The sequence below is a fragment of the Alternaria arborescens genome (genome assembly GCF_004154835.1).
Source record: "Alternaria arborescens strain FERA 675 chromosome Unknown contig_87, whole genome shotgun sequence".
Classification (NCBI taxonomy): domain Eukaryota; kingdom Fungi; phylum Ascomycota; class Dothideomycetes; order Pleosporales; family Pleosporaceae; genus Alternaria; species Alternaria arborescens.
The window spans coordinates 19,663-44,209 of NW_021167942.1; the positions used below are offsets into that span (position 1 = coordinate 19,663).

General features: G+C 51.7%; 4 protein-coding genes across 4 annotated transcripts; 3 read left to right on the forward strand and 1 right to left on the reverse strand.

The window, feature by feature from the left end:
- Window positions 1-2,156: 2,156 nt before the first annotated feature.
- On the forward strand, window positions 2,157-7,266 carry AA0111_g12567 (Metal resistance protein; the record flags this gene model as incomplete). The annotated part of the gene is made up of 7 exons (XM_028646562.1): window positions 2,157-2,435; window positions 2,503-5,188; window positions 5,295-5,559; window positions 5,693-5,722; window positions 5,782-5,819; window positions 5,878-6,795; window positions 6,848-7,266. 7 exons carry the CDS (start codon window positions 2,157-2,159, stop codon window positions 7,264-7,266), a joined length of 4,635 nt encoding a protein of 1,544 aa, XP_028499829.1.
- A 3,611-nt stretch (window positions 7,267-10,877) lies between these two features.
- On the forward strand, window positions 10,878-12,909 carry AA0111_g12568 (hypothetical protein; the record flags this gene model as incomplete). The annotated part of the gene is made up of 4 exons (XM_028646563.1): window positions 10,878-11,030; window positions 11,202-11,454; window positions 11,503-11,898; window positions 11,948-12,909. The coding sequence occupies 4 exons, from the start codon at window positions 10,878-10,880 to the stop codon at window positions 12,907-12,909; spliced, it is 1,764 nt and encodes a 587-aa protein (XP_028499837.1).
- A 945-nt stretch (window positions 12,910-13,854) lies between these two features.
- Window positions 13,855-18,592, forward strand: AA0111_g12569 (hypothetical protein; the record flags this gene model as incomplete). The annotated part of the gene is made up of 4 exons (XM_028646564.1): window positions 13,855-14,051; window positions 14,208-14,289; window positions 14,338-14,652; window positions 14,699-18,592. The coding sequence occupies 4 exons, from the start codon at window positions 13,855-13,857 to the stop codon at window positions 18,590-18,592; spliced, it is 4,488 nt and encodes a 1,495-aa protein (XP_028499836.1).
- A 553-nt stretch (window positions 18,593-19,145) lies between these two features.
- AA0111_g12570 (ATP-dependent bile acid permease) lies at window positions 19,146-22,701 on the reverse strand (the record flags this gene model as incomplete). Its single annotated transcript, XM_028646566.1, has 2 exons — window positions 19,146-20,891; window positions 20,941-22,701. 2 exons carry the CDS (start codon window positions 22,699-22,701, stop codon window positions 19,146-19,148), a joined length of 3,507 nt encoding a protein of 1,168 aa, XP_028499838.1.
- Window positions 22,702-24,547: the final 1,846 nt, after the last annotated feature.

Consider the following 24,547-nt stretch of genomic DNA (forward strand, 5'->3'; position numbering starts at 1 on the left):
TCTGACGTTACTTTGTACGATAGAAGCTCTTTGGTTTAGAGGCCCTCGAAGGAGAGACAAGACAGTCAAGATACATGCTATTCATGGTCAGCTAAGCTCCTTGTTTGTGAGGGCAACAGACCTAAGGAAGCAATTTTGCCCCCAGCACGATAACCCTTGAAGAAGGCATGTTTCAATGACAGTCCGCAAAGCCAGCTGCGACTTAGTTCCGACAGCTACTCATGGTTAGCTGGAACGTCTCGGATTCATAATACTGACTGTAAATCCATGCAGAGCTTTCCTCCAGAATAAGATAGTCAGGCCTTCGGTGAGAGCGTAGGACAAAAGTCCATTACATGCAGCTGAGGCAATGGCCAGATAGACTGGCGGGCCGATCCCATTGCTCCAACTATCAACGGGGGTCTTGTGACTGGTACTCAGGAGTATAATTGTTGCTATCGTACCTGGAGGTTACATAATCAACAACCCGGATAGGGCTTTGACCTGGAAGCTGGTACGCACCTGCAAAGACACCGAAGAGTGACAACAAACCAAGCTTGGGGAAGCTACTCCAAGACCCAGGCGTCCATGGTTTCTCGAGCTGCTCAGGTTTGCTAGTGGCCCCGTTATTAAAGTTCTCGACGAGCAAGCCAGTTTGCTTGAGTTGTGGATGGCCATACTTCCTTACATCATGAAACCACTTAACTAGGAAAAACTTCTGCAAAGATCGAGGGATTGGACTCGCTTGACTTGCTTGTTGACGTCTCTGTCTGTCGTCAATGAGGTCTTCATAGCTCTCATCGTGTCCTGAAGTCGGAATGACAGGCAGTTCCGCTTCTATCTCATCTTGAGAAGATCTCGGCTCAGATAAAGACATCTCATACTCCTCGTTTCGCAGGCCAGAGTTCCGAGACATCGCACAAATGCACCCGGGAAATGCTTATAGTCGTTGAGTGTAGGAAACAATTCGTATGATCACGAAGGGCAGACTGCGCACATCACATGAGCTTCAAGGGCGGCAGGGACCTGCCTTAGTAGCTTTCTTGAAAAGCCAAGCTGAACAGCATACAGCATGCAAGCGGAGGGGAGATGCGTACTTGATGGACCTAGCTCAAGATACTCACCAATAGGTGCCCACGGAGCTACATCCAGCAGACGCCTCATCCAGCTGTGGCGCAGACGTTCCTATTATAGACGTGTCTCAACCACTAGACCGGATAGTGGATGAATGTACCAGGCTTCTGCAGCTGTAGCAAAGTAAGCGTCGTTGCACAGGCATCAACATACTGCGCAGAAGAGGCTTCGGCTTACTGTCATATCGCCATGCTATACTTATTGAAGAGTTTTTTTTTCGATAGAGTTAACGAGCCACATTTCAATGTTCAAAGAACCTCTATCGCCGTGCGATAGATTGGAGCGTTGCTGTTGAGGCAGGGCATCACAACGCAATTCAATGATCTAATGTGAAAGGTTTGATACAGGAAGACTTTCGTTTCCTATGCGCTGTAGGCTGATTTAGTATTCGATAAGTTTTTTCCTGGTTGAAGCCGCGCATCTTTCTCGTGCCTTGAGTGAGTCGAGCTGGCACTTCATGCCCCACCACTTTGCTTTTTCTGTTCTCAAGCCACCACTGTGACTGTACGAGATCAGCATTAGACGTTATGGTGCGAGTTGGCGACGAACAACTTCTCCAGTACTCGCGCAAGTTGTAGTTGGAAATGGCATGCGCACGTGATCTGGTGTTCTGACTTCTGCGAACCTGTTCGCTGGGATGGGGATCGGACAAAGACCGGCCCATCGGTTCGCGACGTTTGCGGCAGTGTTGCACGCGGCGACGGTACCTAGGTACGCGCCTCCACACGACAGCCACGCAACCGTTATGCCGCGCGAGATCGTATATACAAAGAATCTAGTTGATTCAGGTCGTTCATATCATCACGTCGTCGCATCGTCCATTACCACATATGCGACGTTAGCTGCCTGCCTAGCTTGCGGCGTTAGCGGGAGTTAGGGCTAGTAAGCAGCAATGATTATATCATACCGACGGCCCGAGCTCTCTACTCAAAAGTGCACTCGCGCCGCGACCGCTTCAACACCTTCTCGCCGCCTTCGACGCCCTGATCTGCCTCAACTCTGCGATACACAGAGTCCCGGCAATCACAAGCACCATCCGATCGATGCAAGGCCAACAACAGACGCCCTTTCTCCCCAGCATCCCGCTCGCGCACGGCTATCTGACAGCCTCGAAGCACGACCGGCAGCCATTATGCGGTAATAGCGAGGGCTGGGGCCCGATCAGCCCTATACGATACGACTTCACACCGTGTTTCCTGGATGTGTGGATAGCCGTTGTCGGAGTATTTGGGATTGTGGGAGGCGCCGGCGCGTTGTGGTATCTCTACAGGAAGTGCCCGCCTCAGCCTGTAAAGCGCAATTGGCACTTTTACGCGAAGCTGGTACGGAGAATATCCAGAGACCATCAGGTGACTCGGCTGGACAGTTGCTAACATTTTGCGCCTCCAGATATCCCTCGGCGCCCTCATCGCCACTACGGCCGTACAAGCCGCGCTTCAGATCGAGTACTACAAGGACGTATGGGCCGGCGACTTCCGTTTCTGGACATCGATTATCACCATCGTCTCACTCGGCGTCGTCTTCTATATCCAATACATCGAACACTGGCGCTCGCGAAATGCCAACGGTGTGGTCCTCTTCTACTGGCTCTTCCTGCTGCTCGCATATGCCGTCAAGCTCCGCTCCCTCGTTTCACAACAGGTACACCGTGAACATGTGGCATACTTCGCAGTCTTCTGTGCTAGCGTTGGGTTGGCCGGACTATCTTTCATTCTGGAATGGCTGGTTCCGAAGCGCCTGAGCGACTACGACATGCTTGGAGACGACGATGAATGTCCATACGAATATGCAGACGTCTTCTCCGTCTTGACATTTGGTTGGATGACACCTCTGATGAAGCAGGGTTACAAGAATTTCCTTACCCAGGACGATCTCTGGAACCTGCGAAAGCGCGACACGACTCGACACACCTCGCAGACATTTGAGGATTCTTGGCAATATGAGATGGAAAAGAAGCACCCTTCACTGTGGTTGGCAATGTTCCGCTCGTTCGGCGGTCCTTACTTCCGCGGCGCTGCCATCAAGACTGTGAGCGATGTCCTGAACTTCGCTCAACCTCAGTTGCTCAGACTTCTGATCACCTTTGTCGATTCGTACCGCAAGGACTACCCCGGAGAGCCTCAGCCTCTCATTCGTGGCGCCGCTATCGCGCTCGCCATGTTCGCCGTGTCTGTCTCCCAGACCGCCTGTCTGCACCAGTACTTTCAACGTTCTTTCGAGACCGGTATGCGCATCAAGTCGTCCCTTACGGCTGCCATCTACTCCAAATCTACTCGTCTATCCAACGAAGGTCGTGCATCGAAGTCAACTGGTGATATCGTCAACTACATGGCCGTCGATACACAGCGTCTGCAGGATCTTGCGCAATACGGTCAACAACTGTGGTCTGCCCCATTCCAAATCATCTTGTGCATGCTCTCACTGTACCAGTTGCTCGGTGTTAGTTGTTTCGCAGGTGTGGCCGCCATGTTCGTAATGATTCCCATCAACGGTGTGATTGCACGATGGATGAAGACTCTGCAGAAGGAGCAAATGAAGAACAAGGATTCGCGTACCAAACTCATCTCTGAGATTCTCAACAACATGAAGTCGATCAAACTCTATGCTTGGACAACCGCCTTCGCCAACCGCTTGAACACCATCCGTAACGACCAGGAACTCAAGACCCTACGCAAGATCGGTGCAACTCAAGCTTTCTCGACTTTCACCTGGTCTACCACTCCATTCTTGGTCTCCTGCTCAACTTTCGGTGTATTCGTTCTGACGCAAAACCGTGCTTTGACGACTGACATTGTCTTCCCTGCTCTGACGCTCTTCAACCTCCTCACATTCCCGCTTGCTATCCTTCCCATGGTCATCACTGCCATCGTTGAGGCTAGCGTAGCTGTTGGCCGTATCACTGGCTACCTGACTGCCGATGAGTTGCAGGAGGACGCTGTTATCCGTGAAGACGCCGTGGTCGAGATTGGCGATGAGTCAGTTCGCATCCGTGATGCTAGCTTTACTTGGGACAGGAATGCTGAGCGCCGAGCCCTTCACGACATCAACTTCACCGCACACAAGGGAGATCTCGCGTGTATCGTCGGTCGCGTTGGTGCAGGAAAATCTTCGCTTCTTCAAGCAGTGCTCGGTGATCTTTGGAAAATCCATGGTGAGGTTGTGCTCCGTGGAAAGACCGCCTATGTTCCACAGTCAGCTTGGGTCATGAACGCTTCTGTTCGTGAGAACATTGTATTTGGTCATCGTTGGGATCCTCAGTTCTACGAGAAGACTGTCAACGCTTGTGCTCTACGAGATGATTTTGCATCACTTCCTGATGGTGACCAGACCGAGGTTGGTGAACGAGGTATCTCACTTTCGGGTGGTCAAAAGGCTCGTCTTACACTTGCTCGTGCTGTGTACGCTCGCGCGGATATCTACCTTCTGGACGACTGTCTATCGGCTGTTGACCAGCACGTCGGACGCCACCTCATCGACAACGTACTTGGTCCCAAGGGTCTGCTTGCAGGCAAGACCAGGATTCTGGCAACCAACTCTATCCCGGTCTTGATGGAAGCAGACATGATCCTACTTCTACGCGAAGGCAAGATTTTGGAGCGAGGCAGCTATGGACAACTAATGGCCATGAAAGGCGAGATTGCTCAACTGATCAAGACATCCCAAAACGAAGACCAAGGAGAAGATGACAGCACTCGCACATCCGACAGCATCATGAGCGACGAAGACTCTACCGTCTACGGTGGTAGTCCTGGCGAAGACGACGAGGAAGATCAAGCTGAAGCTGAGGCTGCCCAGGAAGGTGGCGCGCATCTCGCTCCTTTGAGGGTCGGAGGCGGTACGGCCCGCAAGTCGAGCTTCCAGACTCTTCGCCGCGCTAGTACTGCAAGTTTTAAGGGACCTCGTGGAAAGCTCACCGATGAAGAGGGCGGCGGATTGAAGAGCAAGCAGACCAAGGAGTTCTCCGAGCAGGGCAAGGTCAAGTGGTCCGTCTACGGCGAATACGCAAAGACCAGTAATCTTGCAGCTGTTACAATCTATCTGCTGCTCCTCCTGGGAGCCCAGACATCATCAATTGGTAAGTCGCAGGATCATGGGTGTTTTCATATCGCTAGAGGCGCGAGTAGCACGCTATTGGCTCGTCGCTTTTTCGTCTTCTCGGGGTTGACGCTAACATCATGCAGGCGCAAGTGTATGGCTCAAACATTGGTCGGAGATGAACCAGAAGGCCCATGGGAACCCTCATGTGGGGAAATACATCGGTATCTACTTCGCGTTTGGTGTGGGATCTGCTGCCCTTGTCGTCGTGCAGACGTTGATTCTCTGGATTTTCTGCTCCATCGAAGCTAGCCGAAAGCTACACGAGCGGATGGCGTTTGCCATCTTCCGCTCTCCAATGAGCTTCTTCGAGACAACACCTGCAGGACGCATTCTCAACCGATTCTCAAGGTAGGTCATCTTCCACACTTAGGCTCATGCCCGCGGTCCGGCCCTTGCCCCTTGATAGCCGTGTTTCCGCCTTCCCGCGGAGCATGCGCCTTGACCCTGTTTGCATATCAACACTGGCTAATCTGCTTGACAGTGACATCTATCGAGTCGACGAAGTTCTAGCGTGAGTTGATTACTATTCTTCCAACCATCTGTCGGTGGCTTTCTAACAGATGCTTCTAGCCGAACGTTCAACATGCTCTTCGTCAACTCCGCTCGAGGTATGCAGCCACCCCCACACGCATCCCATTTTGTGTCACAGTTGACTGACCGATGTAGCCGGGTTCACCCTTGTTGTTATCTCGTGGTCGACCCCAGTTTTCGTTGCTCTCATCCTGCCGCTCGGCGCACTCTACCTTTACATCCAGCGATATTACCTGCGCACCTCGCGCGAGCTCAAGCGCTTGGACAGCGTTAGCCGCAGCCCGATCTATGCCCACTTCCAGGAGAGTCTCAGTGGCATGAGCACGATCCGTGCGTACAACCAGCAGAAGCGTTTCGAAATGGAGAATGAATGGCGTGTCGACGCCAATCTGCGTGCATACTACCCTTCCATTAGCGCTAACCGGTGGCTGGCTGTTCGTCTGGAGTTCCTTGGCTCAGTCATCATCTTGGCTGCTGCTGGTTTTGCCATTATTTCCGTCGCCAGCCACAGCGGCCTATCAGCCGGTATGGTGGGTCTGGCCATGTCGTACGCTCTTCAGATTACGCAGAGCCTCAACTGGATTGTTCGTCAGACTGTTGAGGTGGAGACTAATATCGTTTCTGTTGAACGTGTGCTTGAGTATGCCGCACTACCCAGCGAGGCGCCTGAGATCATCTCCAAGAACAGGCCACCAATTAGCTGGCCGTCTCAGGGTGCTGTCACTTTTGACAACTACAGCACCCGATACCGCCCTGGTCTTGATTTGGTGCTGAAGAACGTCAATCTCTCTATCAAGCCAAAGGAGAAGATTGGTGTCGTCGGTCGTACCGGTGCTGGCAAGAGTTCACTGACTCTCGCATTGTTCCGTATCATTGAGCCTGCAGAGGGTAACGTGAGCATCGACAATCTCAACACTAGTACCATTGGTCTTCTCGACCTCCGCAGACGCTTGGCCATTATTCCACAAGACGCAGCGCTCTTCGAAGGCACTGTGCGCGACAACCTTGACCCAGGACATGTTCACGACGATACTGAACTCTGGAGTGTACTAGGTAAGTCACCATTAAATATGTATCTCGGACTCCCATCTAATTGAACCAACAGATCACGCTCGTCTCAAGGACCACATCTCCTCCATGCCCGGCCAACTTGACGCCACCATCAATGAAGGCGGCTCCAACCTCTCCTCCGGTCAACGCCAGCTCGTCTCCCTCGCCCGTGCCCTGCTCACTCCTTCCAACATCCTCGTCCTCGATGAAGCGACCGCCGCTGTCGATGTCGAAACAGATGCTATGTTGCAAACTACCCTCCGCACTAGCATGTTTAACAACAGGACCATCATCACCATTGCGCATCGCATCAACACCATTCTAGACAGCGATCGCATCATCGTCTTGGACAAGGGCGAGGTGAGAGAGTTTGATAGTCCTGCTGAGCTCGTCAGGCAGAAGGGCCTGTTTTACGAATTGGTGCGTGAGGCGGGTTTGTTGAATAGTTTGGATATGAGTCAGTCGTCTAGGTGAAGTGATTAGCCCTGGTACAAAAAAAGAAAATATGATTGATATGTGCGATGGGGTATGATGAAGATCAAGGGGAAAGAGATTGCGGACTCAATGTGGACGGGACGCTTCCACGATTGGCATCGTTGGGGACGCATGTGTGGAAAAGAGACCACGCGGATGGCGTTGGTTGAGTGTATTCTCGCTTGCTACGTGGAGTGTGGCAGGATGTAGAGATATGGCTTGGTGGAGAGATGTGGAGATGGAGAAAAGAAAAGGAAAAAGGATGTTAATCTTGGTAGACGTGTGTATAAAATTGTAATACTGTTTTAACTTGCAAGTTTTCCTAGAACTAAGCATGTTTTCCGGATGATAGGTGGGTGGATACGATACCCTATGTTGGAGTCAACATTTGAGGGTGTCGTGATATCACGCCAAGACCTTCATACAAGCTGTATTGCGAGTAGTGAGTCGGATTGATACACTTCTCAGGCGTCACCACTTCCAAGAAGACTAGAGATGGTTTGGTGTCTTCGTGGGTCTTGTGGGATCTTAAGATTGTCTAAATGTGATATCACGCGTCAAGCTATGCATAAACGGTTGATAAGCCACAAAACAACACTCGGCCCTAGTGGGTATATCATCCTCCATCGCGTGAGAGGAAGGAGATATCATGACCGTGTGTACGATATCCACATCTATCATGTTGGATATGTTGAGAAGCAGGACCTTGGCTGGTCATTTGCTTCTAGCCAAGTCTTCTCGTGGTATCGGGTATCAATTCCCCGGGAGAAAATTCGGAAGGATCAACTTTCTTTCCGCAAGGGTTACAGCGGCCGTTGTAATCGGATGGTGAGGTGAGATGACTGGAAGGAATCTGAGATGCGACTGGCATCCTACAGCGGCCGTTACCCGACAGAGATTCTGGACATGAATCGAGGTTGCCAAGCGCAGCGGTGAAAGCAGTGCCTAGGCGCTCCTCCCACGACAGATACGAAATGAACGATCATAGTCAGGTGATCGCCATTCCATTGTGTCTATCTTTGGCAGCATGGTTACTTGAACATCGGAGCAAACGTTTCATCGTCCACGCTTTCCGAACCCCGTTGCCGCAGTGTATCGTCATCTAGCGGTGAACGTCATGCACTCTTATTCAGCATCTAGATAGCCATCGCAGAAACGCACGTTGGAGAAAGATTACCGACCCAATAGGCGTCTACATGGGAGGGATCTCGCGGCACGTTACGGTACCCGTGCGTCCTCGTCACGAGAGCATGGCGTTCATAATCGGTGTCAATTGGTGCAAATAAGGAATCCCAGGCGATCTTTTGACGTCGAAGCGTTGTGCAGAGGCTTTGTGTAAGCGACGTTTGCTACCTTGCTGACACGAGAGGCAGAGACGCCGTGGTATAGACCAGCGTGTCACGGCTTCCTTTGACAAAGTACATCACCTTCCGCTTCTACGTAGTGGCGCATATATGCCGGATCTTAGTGAGGAAGGATCAGTGGCGTGACTGGCTACGAGGTCCAGGTCAGTATTCGAGCATGGTTCTGTTATGCGTCTAGTGTAGGTTTAGTTGTAGGCTAGCGGCCCGTAGCCGTCTTGGTAGAAGTGGTGCGACGATGTGGCACGTTATCTCCGCTATGCTATTCCAGTGTAGCGCGGAAGAAGTCTGGGTTCCGGGTCTGGGTCTTCGATACGACATGAGCTCAGGGGCAAGCCGTGTGGACACGACGAATTGTTGTCTGTGAGTCAGTGTCTTCACATGATGAGAGTGAAACAGCAGAAGGGTAGACGCATCGTGCGGCAATCTGCAGAGATCAGTCCATCACGTATAGCAACTGTGCGCAAATAACTAGCGAGATGGAAAACCTGTCTAACTTGTCTTGTGCCAACTCGCATGAAATCGTATCGATCAAACGTATCGAGCCAGATTGATTTCAATCTCTCGCCAATAGCCTGGTAAGCGGATGGACGCGCGCGGGCCTGACCGAGATCGAAAGGATTCCGTGAAGAATTCTTGTGTACTTCGTTTAGATGCAGCCCGTGGCGCTAGAATGGACGCAGTGTCGTAAGGATGAAGACCCTTCGGCTGTTTGAGGGCTTTGTTCCTGTGGTTCGGGGACGCGGGTACATCTGTTTAGCGCTCTTGCCACATGTGATGCGCAAGCCTCGTGCTGTACATTCGTGCTATGACTGGCGGCAATGTGGTAAGCGAAAGTAGAACAGTGAGGGCAATCACAGGGATAGATGCAAGCCGTGGGGTATCTGGATGCCTAAACGGCTTCTGGCCCTGGGCGAGACACCATCGTAGATTTCATCGCAGTGTGGACTAGCTTGATGGCTTGCGTGGGATGTGTATACGTGGGGTCGAGAAAGCTGCAGCTGCTACCAATATGGGCGCGAAGTCTGGCGTTGATGTAATTGTGTCTACTGCGATGGCGAGCGTGTGATCATCTCTCAAAGGGTTTCTGTTCAGAACTACTAATCGTAGATTGGCATCATTCAGATGGGATCGATCACGAGGACTCTGTATACTCCGCGGAACAGGCTTCAGCACTAGTGTGTATACACTCATGCGGAACAACGTCAGGATCCCTGTCCGTCCCGCAACTGGTCACTTTTCCAATTCGACGTTTACTCAATGGGAGCGCAGAGTCTCTGAATAGAGTTACGGCGTACATTCGGGGGAGTGGGAAGACGCAAGAGACACCTCCACAAGCCCTAATCCAGACTCCCAGGTCGACGCCTCCTGTCGCTCAACGGCTACTATAGCCCTTGGTCCATTGTCCGCGGACAGGCGTTCCATGCGACGTGTTCTATGTGTTTGCTTGAAGAGGTCAAGACGCCTGTCGTCGCTGAATGTATGCGTGTGAGGGTAGGTGCAGTGTGCAGGAGATAGGAGTCGACAGATCTACGGCTTGTTATAATGAAGTGAGGCCTGCTTCATAACCTGAGAGCCTGGTCAATATATTCGGTCCTATTATCGTTGTTCCATTGAGGGCTCATTCGTTGCTTTTTTACACTAGATACTGCGGCTCTGCTTAGGTTCACAACTTCGGCGCGGACAATATTCGCAAAAACCAGTCAGACTGGAGTACCGCCCGCCCCTGGTCGCGCAACTAGCTTCCCCCAAATAGCTACTGGTACCTCGTCCAAACACCTTCGGAGTCGCTAGGAAGATCGTGACTAGTCGAGTCTCTTCGATGGTAGATGTAGTGACACCTTCGCGATATAACTGAACCCAACACCGAGCGCAGACTTATCCCGGATCTGCAATAAGAAGAGGGGCATCTTTCGTTCGTCCAAAAGTTGGATCTGGCCCGGATCTGGCTCTTTCCGGTAAGCAATTCCAGCGCAAGATGTTAAGCGAAGTGTGCGCAGCTCAGGACCATGCTCAGCGAGTCACGTCTCGATCATCCCGATCTTGACCATTCATTTCGCCTCGATTGTTGCTCCAATGAGGTGGTTTCCGCTTGGTATAGGATTCGACTGACTAATGGGCAGCCTGTCCTTACTTTTTTGTTCTTCTCGAGCGCCACAGGACGACGATATATGCTCTTATATTAGTAGAGGCGTTCCATCGAGTAGTTCGTGGGCTCTGTTAGCTGCAACTCCATAATTACCCACCTGCATGGCGAAGTTCCGGCCCGTGGACCCATCGGCCCCTCCCGCCAGGGACCGGCAGCCGATGCAGACGAGCGATGGCGCTGCCATGACGGGTGACCGACGTGGGGCAGACTCTTGGGCGATGGTTCATGGTGGCGATGAGTTTGGGAAGTCGTCTGTGAGTGTTGTTTCTTTTTCATGTCTCGGGGAGTTGATAAGGTTTCGGCTCGCTCCTGCGCTTCCAGCGGATGGCGCCACATTTAGCGGCTGCCGTGACCCAAACAACCGGGACCGGCATACGCCTGGTATAATCGGTAATAACGATGGGCATATATGCTGACGCCTTCAGGCAATATCCTCGCAAGCTATCGAAGCCACCGTCAAGCAGGACGAACCAGAGGAGGCTGTCGCCATCCCGACACCCATCGGCTGTTGGAAGGTCATCTCGCCTGACGGTCGTGAAGAGCGCGTCTTTAAGCCAATCCCCGGCTTCGAACATCTATTCAACGGCCCAGCACAGTTGCAGGAACCTCCCCATCCGGCAGAATCGCCTAGGGCTGTTGCGACGCCAGTCTGCCAGTCTATCGTATCCCAGGTACCGGGTAAGATCGAGTGCTTGCTCTGAAAGTTCCCTTCGCTAATTGGTCCAGCTCTGTTGAGAGAACGCCAGACTAAGAAGCGTAAGAGAACTCGGTCACAAGCAAGAGGACGCCTGAGTCGAACCGTGGCTCGGCAGCCTAGCGACGACGGGAATGACGAACAATGCGACGACAGAGATGTCAGTGTGCCAGCCGCAAAGTCTCACACCTTCTACATTGGCGACGTGAAAGAGCTCAAGCGCTTCTTCCGAAAACGGCTGGACGAACTTACCATGAAGCCAGTACGGCCTATCGTCACGGCTTGGGTCAAGCTACTGGAGCCGAAGCGTTTGACCCGGTTCGGCCCATATCACAAGAAGTTGCCTAATGAACAGCCTCAGAAATGTACCCCACCTTGGTGGCCCCGGGATGTGCCCTATGAAGAGCCCTCTCACCTGGACAAAGATGGTAAGCTGTCATTCCTGTTCGCGATCGGATGCCAACTAACTCTTTACAGGACTCTTGACATTAGCAGTCGATCTCATGCTCCAGCACCGCAATATCGACGTGGGCAAGCGTAACATGGACTGGGTCACCAGGCTCAGGAATGCAGCGCACTATGCCGTAGAAACAACACCACCGGATCAGTTCTCCTCGTCCAAAGGTTCTGCGTTTAGTGAGAGGATGCAAGGGCGAGCTCTGGGCGACATCATACCGAATCTTTTCGACATCGCACTATCATACCAGGAACATTTTGCGAGGTATACCCTCTATGAAGGTACAAACAATCGGGATCCTGGTATAGGCATACATGTGACCTGGCAGCCACTTACGAGACCACCACGGCAGGCTCCCGCCCCTAGGAAGCGTGTTCGACAGACCAGGACAAGGCCAGCATCAAGAACAGCGTATGACGCCCACGAATCTGGCCACGACACCGGGGTCGACAACACCGCAACCGAGTCGCATGTGCGAATAGAGGGACAGGTTCGAGAGCCGCGACAACAGGCGCAAGCTCCAAGTCATGGAGATCCAGCTCCGCACCTACAACACATGCATGTGGGCAGCTCCACAACACTCAACTCTTCCTTTGGTCAGTCGATGCACGCTTGTCACGTGGGCGACAACATGGATTTGGACGTCAAGCTGGCCGACCATGTACCGTACCAGGGTCGGTTTTCATGCCACAGTAACTTTGATTACGACAAATCAATGCAGTACCCAAACGGTCTTCCAAGTTACCATCATATCCCACAGCCCCAACAGGGTGTCCGCCGATCCGACATAATCCCAGCGACCACATCTGGATACGAGCAGCCGTTCTCCATGTTCCCAGCCTACCATCCTCAAGCTGAAATTTCAACGTTCGAAAGCAGCGCTGGATTTCCTGTTTATCATGACGTGTTTGTCCCGCGATTCTTCGATGGTTTACCTACTGTGAACAGCATCAGCTGTCAACCAGAAGCTTCTCTCTATTAACTGCTTGCGACTTAGCGTGCATCTGTCGCATTTGCCTACATGATTGTGTCTTGGTCCTTTTGTTGCTAGTTGTCATGTCCTCGAAACGACTCACGAATGTAACGTTCTCCTTCTCGTCTTGTATTGCTGCCACGTCTATTGAGCTTCTGTTCCAGCACAGCGACTTGGTACCCTGCCATGCTGGATGCTTCGGCACACTCGCTGGAACATGTTTCGGTGCGTTTTTCTTGGCTTTACCTTTCTCGATCGCCCGCGTCTTGCAATATACCCCATACGACGTCACGCCGCTCACGACGCTCACGACTGCATTGCAACGACGCCGGTACAAAAGTTCATGGCTGCCTAGTGGAGGAGATAATTGGATACCAGGCGAGTTTCCTAGGTTTGGGACTGTTCTTGCTAGAAGGCGTTGTACAAAAGCTTGGGGTAGTTGGTCTTTATGGAAGAGGATGTGGGGAGATGGCCAGCTTGTGTGGGTGGTCGATAGCCATGCAACGGTAAATGAGTGGTGGGAAAGACATGTGGACACAAAACATGGTTATGAACAGTATTTCGGGTATGTTAGATATCGAATCAAGATATCGAATCAAAGACATGGATGCTATGCGTGAAGTTCCGGGTGAAGTGGCGCTGAGGAGAGAGTTGCAGGCGGAAGTGTGAAACTAAGGGCGGAGACTCGGGGCTCCAGCCACACGTATGCCAAGGCGCCCGACCGCGTCACGGGCCCGGGCTCTGAGCTCACGGCTTCTCTTGTTCGCGACATTCATGGGCCTTTGTTGCATTCAGCAGCAACCGCCAGTCGCATCCAACCCGACTCGGCCAAGCAGCCCAAATCACGACTGCCAAACGCTCGCCCGCACCAAACCTCTTTGTCGCATGCACACCGGCCGTGACGTTGACGTGGATTGATCGCGAACTAACACCTTTCGTGACAGAGTCGCGACCATGGCGACACCACGAGGCGGAAAGAATGGCGGCGGAGGCGATCGGGGACGCGGTCCAAAAGGCGGCAACAATTTCAATGCCAATCGCGCGCGCGGTAGAAACAATGCGCAAAACGAGGAGCGACCGGCGCAAGGCCTATACACACCCGGACAGGGACGAGGACGGAGCGCGGATGCGAAGAACAACCACAGCAATTCGTAAGTCTGCATACCCACTCTGACCTTAGCACAGGGCGCGGGCGGACCGATGGCGCCGTCACCAGGAGCATACTACACCACCGCCATCGTTGCGATGCATACCAGACGAGGGCCTCCCACGGCCGCTCGCGGCCTACTCTAACATGACTCTTATAGGAACTCTTCTAATACAAGCCACTTCGGCGCGTCGAGCACGCCATCGTTTGCGCCCCACGAATACCAGAAGCGACTACAACACGTAAGGACTATGGATATCTCCGCAGCTGTTCAGTACTGACAGTCATAGATTAAAGCGGAGCGCCCCAAGATACGCGAAAAGTTCATTCGCGACGGCCTGATGAACCCAGAGGGCCAAATGCGTCTGGTCGATTCCGTCAAGCTGTACGGCTTGTGCCAGGAGATGTGTCCAGAATACGAGCGCGTGCGTCGCATAGTCGAACTGGATGTCAAGGCGCCAGAATGTACACCCGAGACCCAACACCTACCGTCCCGTAGTCAACGCATCGCAGACGAGTCGCGCATGGTCAAGGCATATGCACGCTCAGCGGCAGGCATGGACGTGGAGCTGGTCTCGGAGATTCGGTCGCCGCCAACTTGCTTGGTAAGTTAGCAGCAGTCTATACATGTTCGTGATTTAATTTCTGCAGAGAACCCTCAAATACTTGTACGGACGCCTAGATGAAGATGACTTCCAATTCCTTCACTCATGGCTCTGGGACCGCACGCGAGCCATTCGAAAAGATCTCCGGACGCAACGCATCGAAAACAGAGCCGACATCGCCATACTGCTCACATCCCTCGAGTACAGCGCCCGGTTCTATATGCTTTCGGCCCACCACATGGCACGGAGTACAAAGGACGATTACTCGCATCAACAAGACGTCGAGCAGCTGAACCAGACGCTCATCTCACTTAAAGAGCGATATGCGGACAACCGACGGGCCAACATCATATCAGAATGCGAAGCCGAATTCTGGGCATACCGACTGATTCTAGCCCCCATCTACGCCAGTACCCAGCTTGAGAATGAACTCCATCGTCTACCTAGCGACCTACGAAACAACCCACGAGTGCAGACCGCTTTAGAGATCTTCCGCCTCCTCAAAACCATCATCATTCATAACAACTACAAGAGCTTCGTGCAGTGCCAGTCCAACTGGAAGCGATTCTGGGATCTGGTCAAGTCGCCAAGGGTGTCATATCTCATGGCATGTGCTGCGGCTATATCTTTCAATAGGGTCCGCCACGTTGTGCTTGATGTAGTATGGCGTTGTTATCGGGTCGGTCTGTACAGGCATCAAGTCCCCGTCGAGTTTTGGACAACGGACAAGCTGAGGGAAGTTCTTGGTATGGATACCGAAAAAGAAGCCGTGGAGTTTTGTGAGGCGCACGGCTTCGTGTTCGAGGTCAACGAGGAAGGCCGTACTTTTATGGATATCAAGCAAAAGAACTTCAACCGAAAAGCTGACGTGCTTCCGAAAGCCGATGTCAAGCCTCAGTTCTTCTCCGAAACGATTGTCGAGGTAAAGCGATGTGGCCGCCCATTGTCAGCTGTTATTGCAGGCTTGACCGTCCAGGAGGCCAAGAAGGGTGGTTTGTCTACTGCGCAAGCTCAGCAGATGGATGACCAATCTTCGCTGTTCGTTCCGGAGACGACCAACGTCTTCAAGCAACAGGCTATGGAGACGAAATCTTCCGTCGGCAACTTTGGCTACAATCCGGCCGCGTCTCCCTTCCAGCCTAATGGCGCTTCTACAACATCTCCAAATCCGTTTGCGAAAGCAATCCAGCCTGGCCTCTTCGATCCTTCAAAGAACAACATCCAATTCGCGCAACCTGCGGAAGCGAAGCCCAACCCATTCCTGCAAAAGAACGTCAATCCATTTCCTCCTTCGACATCGCCAGGGAACCCTTTCCTGAAGAACAACACTGCGCAGTCGGAATCTACACGACAGACTGCTGCAAACCCATTTCTCAAGTTCAACAATGCTACGCAGTCAGAGTCAACAACATCAACGACCCCCGCGAACCCTTTTTTGAAGAGCAACGCCTCACAGCCTCAGTCTACGACACCTCCAACTCCTGCAAATCCGTTCATGTCCGGATCGTTCGCACCCTCACAACTTAAACCTCAAACTCAACCAGAAGCTTCTGTCCCTGAACCCGCAGTATCAGCCCCTACAACTACGCCTAAGCTTGCTTCCGCTTTCAACTTTACTGGATCGTCATTCAATTCCACCCCTGCAAATGGACTACGACAGGAAGGATTTTCCTTCACTCCTGCTGGATCACCACCGCCAGCTGAGACATCTTCACAAGACGAGGAAATAAAGAAGGCGGAGCAGGCGAAACAGGAAGCTGCTGAGAAGCAACGAAAGGAGGACGAGGCACGCCAGCGCGTACGGGAAGCACAACAGGCGAAGCAGGCGAAAGAAGCAGAGCAGAGGCGACAGCAGGAGGCGGCGGAGGCTGCCGCTGCACAACAACGACAAGCGCAGGCGGAGCGAGAGCGAAAAGCCCGCGAACAGCAAGAAGAGTTGGCACGACAGGCAAGGCAACGTAAACTACAAGAGGAGGAGGCGCACGCAGCACGGATACGGGAGAAGGACGCAGCGTTGCATGCGCTCACGGCGGATGTAATGTTTAACCCACAGGAAGGATTGATAATGCAGTTTGTCGAGAACGATATCATGAACATGGCCAGGGTGGCTATGATGACGGTAGAAATGGAGAAGAGGGTGGCGATGGTAGACCGGAAGTACGAAAAATACTTGGAAGAGTTGAAGCGAGCAGGTTTGGCCAAGATGATGGCAGCGGCAGAGAAGAAGAGACGGCTGCAAAAGGCACGGGAGAGGAGGAAACGATTGAAGGAACAGCGAGCGAAGGTAGAGGTTGGGGGAGAAGAGCAACTTGCAGACACGCCTGCACCAGTACAACCGGTGGTCTCGAACGGTAAGGCCTCAACAGTGGTGCCACCAGAAGGACGATCGTCTTGGAAGCAATCTGTGGCTCCCCAGAACAGTCGGCGTGCCAAGCGAACCCAAGAACGTCACCAGGCTCAAGCTTCCGAGACAAATGGTGTAAGCCCGACTAAACCGGCACCAACGCCGGCCAACAACACGGCTCCTGAGGCTACATTCGACAAGAACACAAGCAACGCTAGCACATCGATTTCCGCGTACTCGCACGCCTATCAACAAGCAGTTGCAAATGCACCCGTAGACCGAACCGAGACTGATTGGTTCAGGCTACGGGCTAGAGGCATCGATCCAAGCAAGCACCGCAAGCGCAGTTTTGACTTTGGCTCATCGGACGAAGAAAAGCCAAAACTGATCGAATCCAAGCGACCCAAGCTATCACCGGATTCTCCTGCGCCAGAGCACCAGGAGCAGTCCGCACCGAAGACTATGCTTGAGGAGCAGCGTGCTCGTGTCGAAGCCATCAAGGAGTCTTTCAGAAGGTCAGCATCCTCAGTATCACCTACTCAGTCCTTCAACGGCGCAGTATCTTTCAACGGACGGTCTTCATTCCATGATTCGACAAGCAGTCTCATTGCAAGGGCCCGGCAGACGCTGGCAAACTCAAAGGCCGAGATGCCACCACCTTCGTTTACCCCTAGCAGGTCCATGTATCGAAGGGAATCTTTTGATGGTAATGCCAGCCAGCTCATCGCACGAGCTAGGGGTCTCACGTCTGCCTCCGCCTCTGCGTCAAACGTCCAACACGACTGGAGTCGTAGTGTACCTAACCTTGGCCTCTCTGCATCGCAAAGCCAGCACTCTACATACGGTACATCTACGTACGGTAATACGCTCCGCACCAGCACCTCGACAAAGAGCCGTCCAGCGTACTGGGATCGCGCGAGCCGCTTTGTACCCCGCCACCTCTACGGCCAGGGTGCAGAAGCCGTTCGTGCCTACAGGATTGAACAGGGTCTTAGCAAGTCACCTGCTAGCACTCGACCTGCTAGTACAGAGCCTCTGGATATCTCTTCGCCGATACCGACGCAGGTCTCGTACAATCAACAGGCGAAGACCCAGCCGATGGGCTTCAAGCAAGAACAGTACACTGGTGATTTCATGTCAGCCAGCAATTTCCAGGCTGTCAATGGGGATTCTCTTCTAATCGACAACAACGCTATTATGACTGATCAAGAAGATGATGAACTTGAGTCGTACAACAACCACTTTGGTACTACGGACTCGTATCCTGGTGCTCAGTATACTACTTGTCTCTCCAAGCAGCAACATGAGCAAAAGGAAGAGTACTACGATCAAGAAGCAGAGCAAGACGCGGATTCTGAGATGCTCGATGATGGCGAGGAAGATGAAGAGTTGCTTGATTATGATGAGGACTCTGAGCTTGACGAAGAGGAGGTTGATGAGGACGAGCACGAGGTCGAGGAGGAGCTAGAGTCTTTTGATGAGGAAGATGAGGATGACGATGATGATGAGGAAGAAGAAGATGGTGGTAGCGAGGGTCTAGCCGGCAACGAGAAACCGGGGGCTACCGAGGACGACGCTATTGAGTTGTCGGATTAGGACGGTCCCTTGTTCCGTGTGGTCTCTCCATGGTTACTTGTCCGTCTGAGGTCCGAGGGTTGTATCATATAAAACACTTGTATGCATAGCGAGGGCGTTTTGTCTTTTTTTTCTCCTCTTCTGGAGTGTTTTACACAGGACAAGGCATAGCATGGGTTATGGATCTGGGGGGTATGCATGATACCCATTGGGCGGGCGATACATAGTGGTGCGCGAAAAGCTAAAGTACCAGATGGTGCGAGAATATATGTGTAAGAATATGAGAGGTTTGTCTTGTGGATTTGGGTGTTTGAGTGATCATTTTGCGTGATTGAATGTGATTAGCCCCAACCGCGTGACGGGACTGCATTGCACTCCTTGGTGTCGAAGAGGAGGATATTCTTCTATTACTACGCATGCTTTTGTGACCTAGAACGCCCAATTACTCTTCGGCAAGCTACCAGCGCTCGATCTGCCTTCTATCACCAAACAGTGGATCGCATCCTCGTGCGAATCCTTGCATTATCGTACTTTGAGCCATCCCGTCTTCAGATACTATCTTTTCCAATCAAAGCTATTCATCCGTCCCTTTAGAATTTTCAACTAGACCTCTAAAATATCCTCCAGGAAGCCTTAGCAAATCTTCAGGACTACCCGACTCCACGACAACTCCTTTGTCTAAAACGATGATCTTATCAAAGTCCATGACCGTGCTTATGCGATGCGCGATAACAAGCATAGATGCAAATCCACAAGTGGAGAGTTCACGTATGGACTTTTGAATCGACGCATCCGTGTCGGGATCCATGGAAGATGTTGCTTCGTCGAGAATGAGAAGCTTCGAGCGATCTACAATAGCGCGCGCAAGACTAAGTTGTTGACGTTGACCTTGAGAGAGGTTCTCTCCCCCATCGAGAATGGGTTGGTAGAGTAGTGAGGGACCCTGGATCGACGTCGCGTGTTGGAGGCTAGGGACGACGGAATCAGCATCTGAAAATAGTCCCGAACCAGACACCATATCAGCTTGTTCGCTGAACCAATCATCCGAGCCGGGCCAGTGAACTCGGCCCAAAGCGTGAAGAAGATCCGTATCGTCATGAGTACCAAAAGGATCCAGGTTTGAGCGTACAGTACCGGGGAAGAGGTGCGGGTCCTGCGTGATTATCGAAAGACGCTGGCGAAGCTGCTGTAGAGCCACGTCCGCTATGTCCATGCCGTCAAGAGTGATGGAGCCCTGTTCTGCCTCAAGTATACGAAAGAAGGCCATGGCGAGGGTTGACTTCCCTGCACCCGTGCGACCGACAACCCCCACCCGTTCATTAGGTCCGATTTCAAAACTGATCTGATTCAGTGCAGGAGGCAGATGGGGTGCGTGCCGAATGACCAGGTTGGAAATGCGAACACGACCCTCTTCCGGCCAGGCCGCAGGTGGCACGCGCCCGCCACTATAGTTCTCGCTAGGAATATTCGTATACTCAATGACGCGACTGGTGCTAGTGAGTGCAAGCTCAAGACTACCAAAGTTTCGAACAAATGTACAGATGTTGTCTGTGTAGCGGATCAAGAATCCTAGTGCGAAGCCTGTCATGGCGACTGTGGTACCGGGCATTAAGACGATAACCAGGCTAGCCATGGTGACGAAAGCTGACCCAATCAACGCCATGCGACATCCAAACCAAGAGTTGATAAGCCAAAGGTTCAAAAGCGCTCGTGTGTTGTCGTCTACCAGGGTTGCAAACTTAGTCGTGTATCTTTCTTGCAGCAGCATAGACCGGATAGTGGGCAATCCATCCATCGTAGAGCAAAAGCCCTCCAGGACTGGACTTCGGCTTATGTTGTCAAGATGCTTCAGTTTGCGAGCCACTCGGAGGAACTGGTTAGCACTGTATGCGCACAACAGAAGCATCGGAATTGACATGGGTAGTATCCATCTGCTGACGGTAATGCTCACTCCGAAAATAGAAAGCAACACCAAGGCGCTTGTCAAGGCGCCGCCGATGATTTGACCAATCTGTTCATCGAGGATGGCTGTATCGCTTGTGAAACGATTCATTATCCGGCCCAGTGGATTCCGTTCGGTAAAGTCCATTGGCGCACGCAGGACGGCATTCAAAAGCATGTCGAATAGACGTCTTGATGCATTCAACGCACAACAGTACGTTAAATAGTTCTGGCCTATACCGAAGACACACGACGTTATTGCGAGTGTGACATATACACTCAGGTACCATACAAGGCTGGTTTCGTTCTCACGACCTGGATTGGGTGAGTTGTGGGTCGTTCGTTCGTCCTGTTGTACCCAACGGGCGATCCACCATGACTATTGTGCATCAGTCTCAATGTAATCTTTATCGGACGGCGTGACATACCTGTCCTACGAGCATACCCACGTAGCTCGCATAAGCTAGTAACGCAAGAGGGAGATACCAAGCATGTTCTATGGACTGCAAATACTGTATCAAGGTCTTGTGTTGCGATCCAGAGGTTTGTTCTTGCTCTTCTTCGACATATCGGTAAACTTCCGTGGCATCTGTACACTCAGTCATTGGGAATGGCTCAATGGAAGCCACCGAAAAGACAGAAGGTTTGCGAGCATGTCTTGATGCAGCCGTCTTAGTTGATGCACGACGACGTCTCGGTATCATCTCGTTTGTCGTGTAAACAGTTTCCTGTGGCTTGGTGAGGCCACAACGTTCTGTGAACCTGCATTCGTACTGGCCTCCACTGGATAGCGATACGATATAGTCTGCGTAGGGCATGTAGAGAGAAGGATGGTGTGAGGCCAAGATAACAGTACGACCTTGGATAAGGGAGCCGCCTAGAACGTTCTGCGCTATATGAAGAGCTGTGTGGGCGTCAATAGCGCTGAAGATATCATCCAGAACTAGGATAGCGGCGGGAGAATAGAGGGCGCGTGCAAGTGTGATGCGTAAGCGTTGTCCACCGCTCAGGTTCACTCCGTGCGGTCCAATTTCGGTCTGGTCGCCATCCTTCAAAGCTGCTAGATCTGTTTCGAGAGCACAAGCATGAAGTACCGTACTAAAACGCCTTGCTTGCATCGGGAAGCCAAAAGTAATGTTGTCCATGATTGTACCAGCTTCAATCCAAGGAGCCTGTCCGACGTACGCGATAGACGAATTCAGAGACCAAGAGCGTCCTGCGGTTGTTGGCGCATGGGTGGCGACAGAGGGTTTTGTGACGCTACCAGCAACCAATTCGCACTCGCTAAGAACTGCGGCCAACAACAAGCTCTTTCCAGATCCGCTGGGCCCTTCGATGATACTTATATCGCCCCGGGGAAAAGATAAGGTCACATCTCTGAGGGAAAACACATCCGGACTTGATCCATGCCAGCAAAGAGTCGCATTCTGGAAACTAATTTCGTCGTCATCAGTCGAGGGAAAGCATTTGTCAGGTGCATAGAGGTAGTCTTCGAGCCGCCTCAAACTGTTCAAGGCGCGTATCCAACCGGTTTGCAGTTGCGGAATAGCTCCTAGTGTGTTGTTGATGGAGCCCAAGATAGACAAACTTGTAAAAGCTGTTGATGCCTTCAGCTGTCCAGTAACGTATACATGTATCGAAATGACAAGCACAGAAAGCATGATTGGGGTCATGGTGCAGATTGCGCTCGAAGCCATGTTCCATCGGTTTACTGCCCATAGACTTGCCAACTCTTTCTCTCGCAACTGTGAGATATATGTCAACCAATTTTGCTCGGTTCCGGACAGTTTGATTTGACGAACTCCTCCGAGAGCGTCCGTGAGGGCAGCCACTCGAAGATCTTTTTCCTCCATGAGTCCGATCTGATCACGCGCATGTTGCTTTGCAACAAGTACGTTGCCGAAGAAGAGCAACACAACCATGACGATGCTAGCTAGCAAACTTTCCCAGCCCATGAGCTGCTGAATGAACCATCCAGAAATGATCAACTTGATGACAGCCTCATAACCTCGATAGACGTCTCGAATACAGTTTGCAATCTGCTGCGTGTCCAGAGTGACAAGACTAATGACGTTCACACTTGTCAGATCTGCTATTCCGGAATCGTCTTCATCGTCGTATTCTTCCAATCCCGTGGAGATGCCACGGAGCATCTTATCGAAGAGAAGCATGGTGAGTTGCTTCTGCATTTTGACTCCCAAGTTTACACTTGAGACCCAAATAGTTCCTGTGTCCATCAAAGCGGTACAAATGATGCTCATACCTAGACCGAGAACCCATGGAGCAGTGATGGAAAGTCTGCTTTCGCCGCCAGGATCTCGCTCCATGGCCCTAAGAATGCCAAGAAGCATCATTTGAGGCGTAAAGCTGATGATAGATCCAAAAATTGTCATGCTCAGTTGTACAACCAGTTGTCGCCAATTGATAGAAAACAGATCTTTCCAGAGTGAGCGACTGTCGTTTCGAAGCGATCTGTAGTCCTGGAAGCGCTGCAAAAGAGGTAGCGCGCGTATTGTGTGATTGAGCTGAGGAAGGTTGTATATCCTTGGCGACTGTTCTGTCGACAAGCTGCGTAACGCTGATAGAGACCAAGAAAAGAAAAAGATGTTAAACGCGGAGGTCGTGAATCGTCTATCGACCAGGATTCCTTTCCAGAAGACGTCCGGGCGGCGTGGCAGCATCAAGCCAGACACACATGCTAGCAGGGCTGACACAAACCCAACCGCCATGAGAATGCGCCCTTCGTTTCCTAGTGTTCTCCAATCCGGTAATCCAAAGTAAAGACCGAAGAGGAGGGCGCATGATACGTTGATGCAATTCATACTTCCACAAATTGCCTGACGAAATCGGCGTGGAGCAGATGATTCAGTGAATAATGCCACAGATTGTAGCATTAGATTGATCTAGAAGCTTGACGTCAGCCTTGGTTCGAGTATACCTAAGGAAGGAATAGGGTACCCATATGCCAAATTGGAGAAATCCGCCGAGCGAGGTTCCATGGCAAGAGCCAACCACAATTAACCCAAAACAGGCTAAGCTACCAATGAAAGTATGCAGGGCAAACGCCGCTCGCGGCAGACGATCTGCAAATGATTGCAGTGATTCTTTGGAAGCTTCTCCATCTTCGTCCTGATATTGCTGCCCCCAATTGAAAGAGGATTTTGGAAGATCAGAGCGCCGCAGCCAGAGAAACAGATGAGTATAGGCCGAGCTACTCAACGTAATTGCTAGAACAAATTGGGTCGCCTGGAAGATGTTGAACGCGCTCCAGATGACGACCATGGTATTGCGCCTTCTGACGAGGGATATGCGTGTGACTTGTGATGTTTACTCGGGAGAAACGAATGAGAGCGAGGTTGGGTCTTAAGAAGTGGAAAAGGTTGAGACAGAAATGATCATCATAGATAATATGGCCATAGCGCTAGAGAACGAGCGATGGACTGAACCCGCCGTCATTGTAGCATTTTCGGGGACAACCCGGGCGCTATTGCTACTTCTGCCGTAGAACAAATCTGAGAACCATGATATTTAGTGAATCACTGGATATGCCTGACTCATTATCCATACTTATGTCATAACATACTAGCATACAACGCAAAAAAGATGAAAAACAGAAAGAGTAGCATGAAAGAGCCAGAGTCAGCGTCGTGATACTGGCATGAATTTTGACTGCTTGGTGTGGCGGTCTGGCGAACGGATGCCTAGATCGGTCTATCGAGATTTCTGGAAATAATATATTTAGTGTAGCCCGATGCGTTATGAAGTTGCGGAAAGCGTGTTGACAGCAAGAGTAGCTCTTTCCTTCTTCTACAGGTAAAGCCCGAACAAGCAACGAGGTCTTTGGTACTAGCCATAAGCAACAAAAAACGAAAAGAAACACTAGCGAGTGGAACAATCCCCCCCCCCACCCCCCACACAAACCCACCCATACGAACAATCGTCCGCCTCGGGAGCCCCCCGCACCGAACCAAGGAGGCGAGAAAAGCAACAAAGAGCTCCCCCCTATCAACAAACAACGCTGCATATAGACAAACA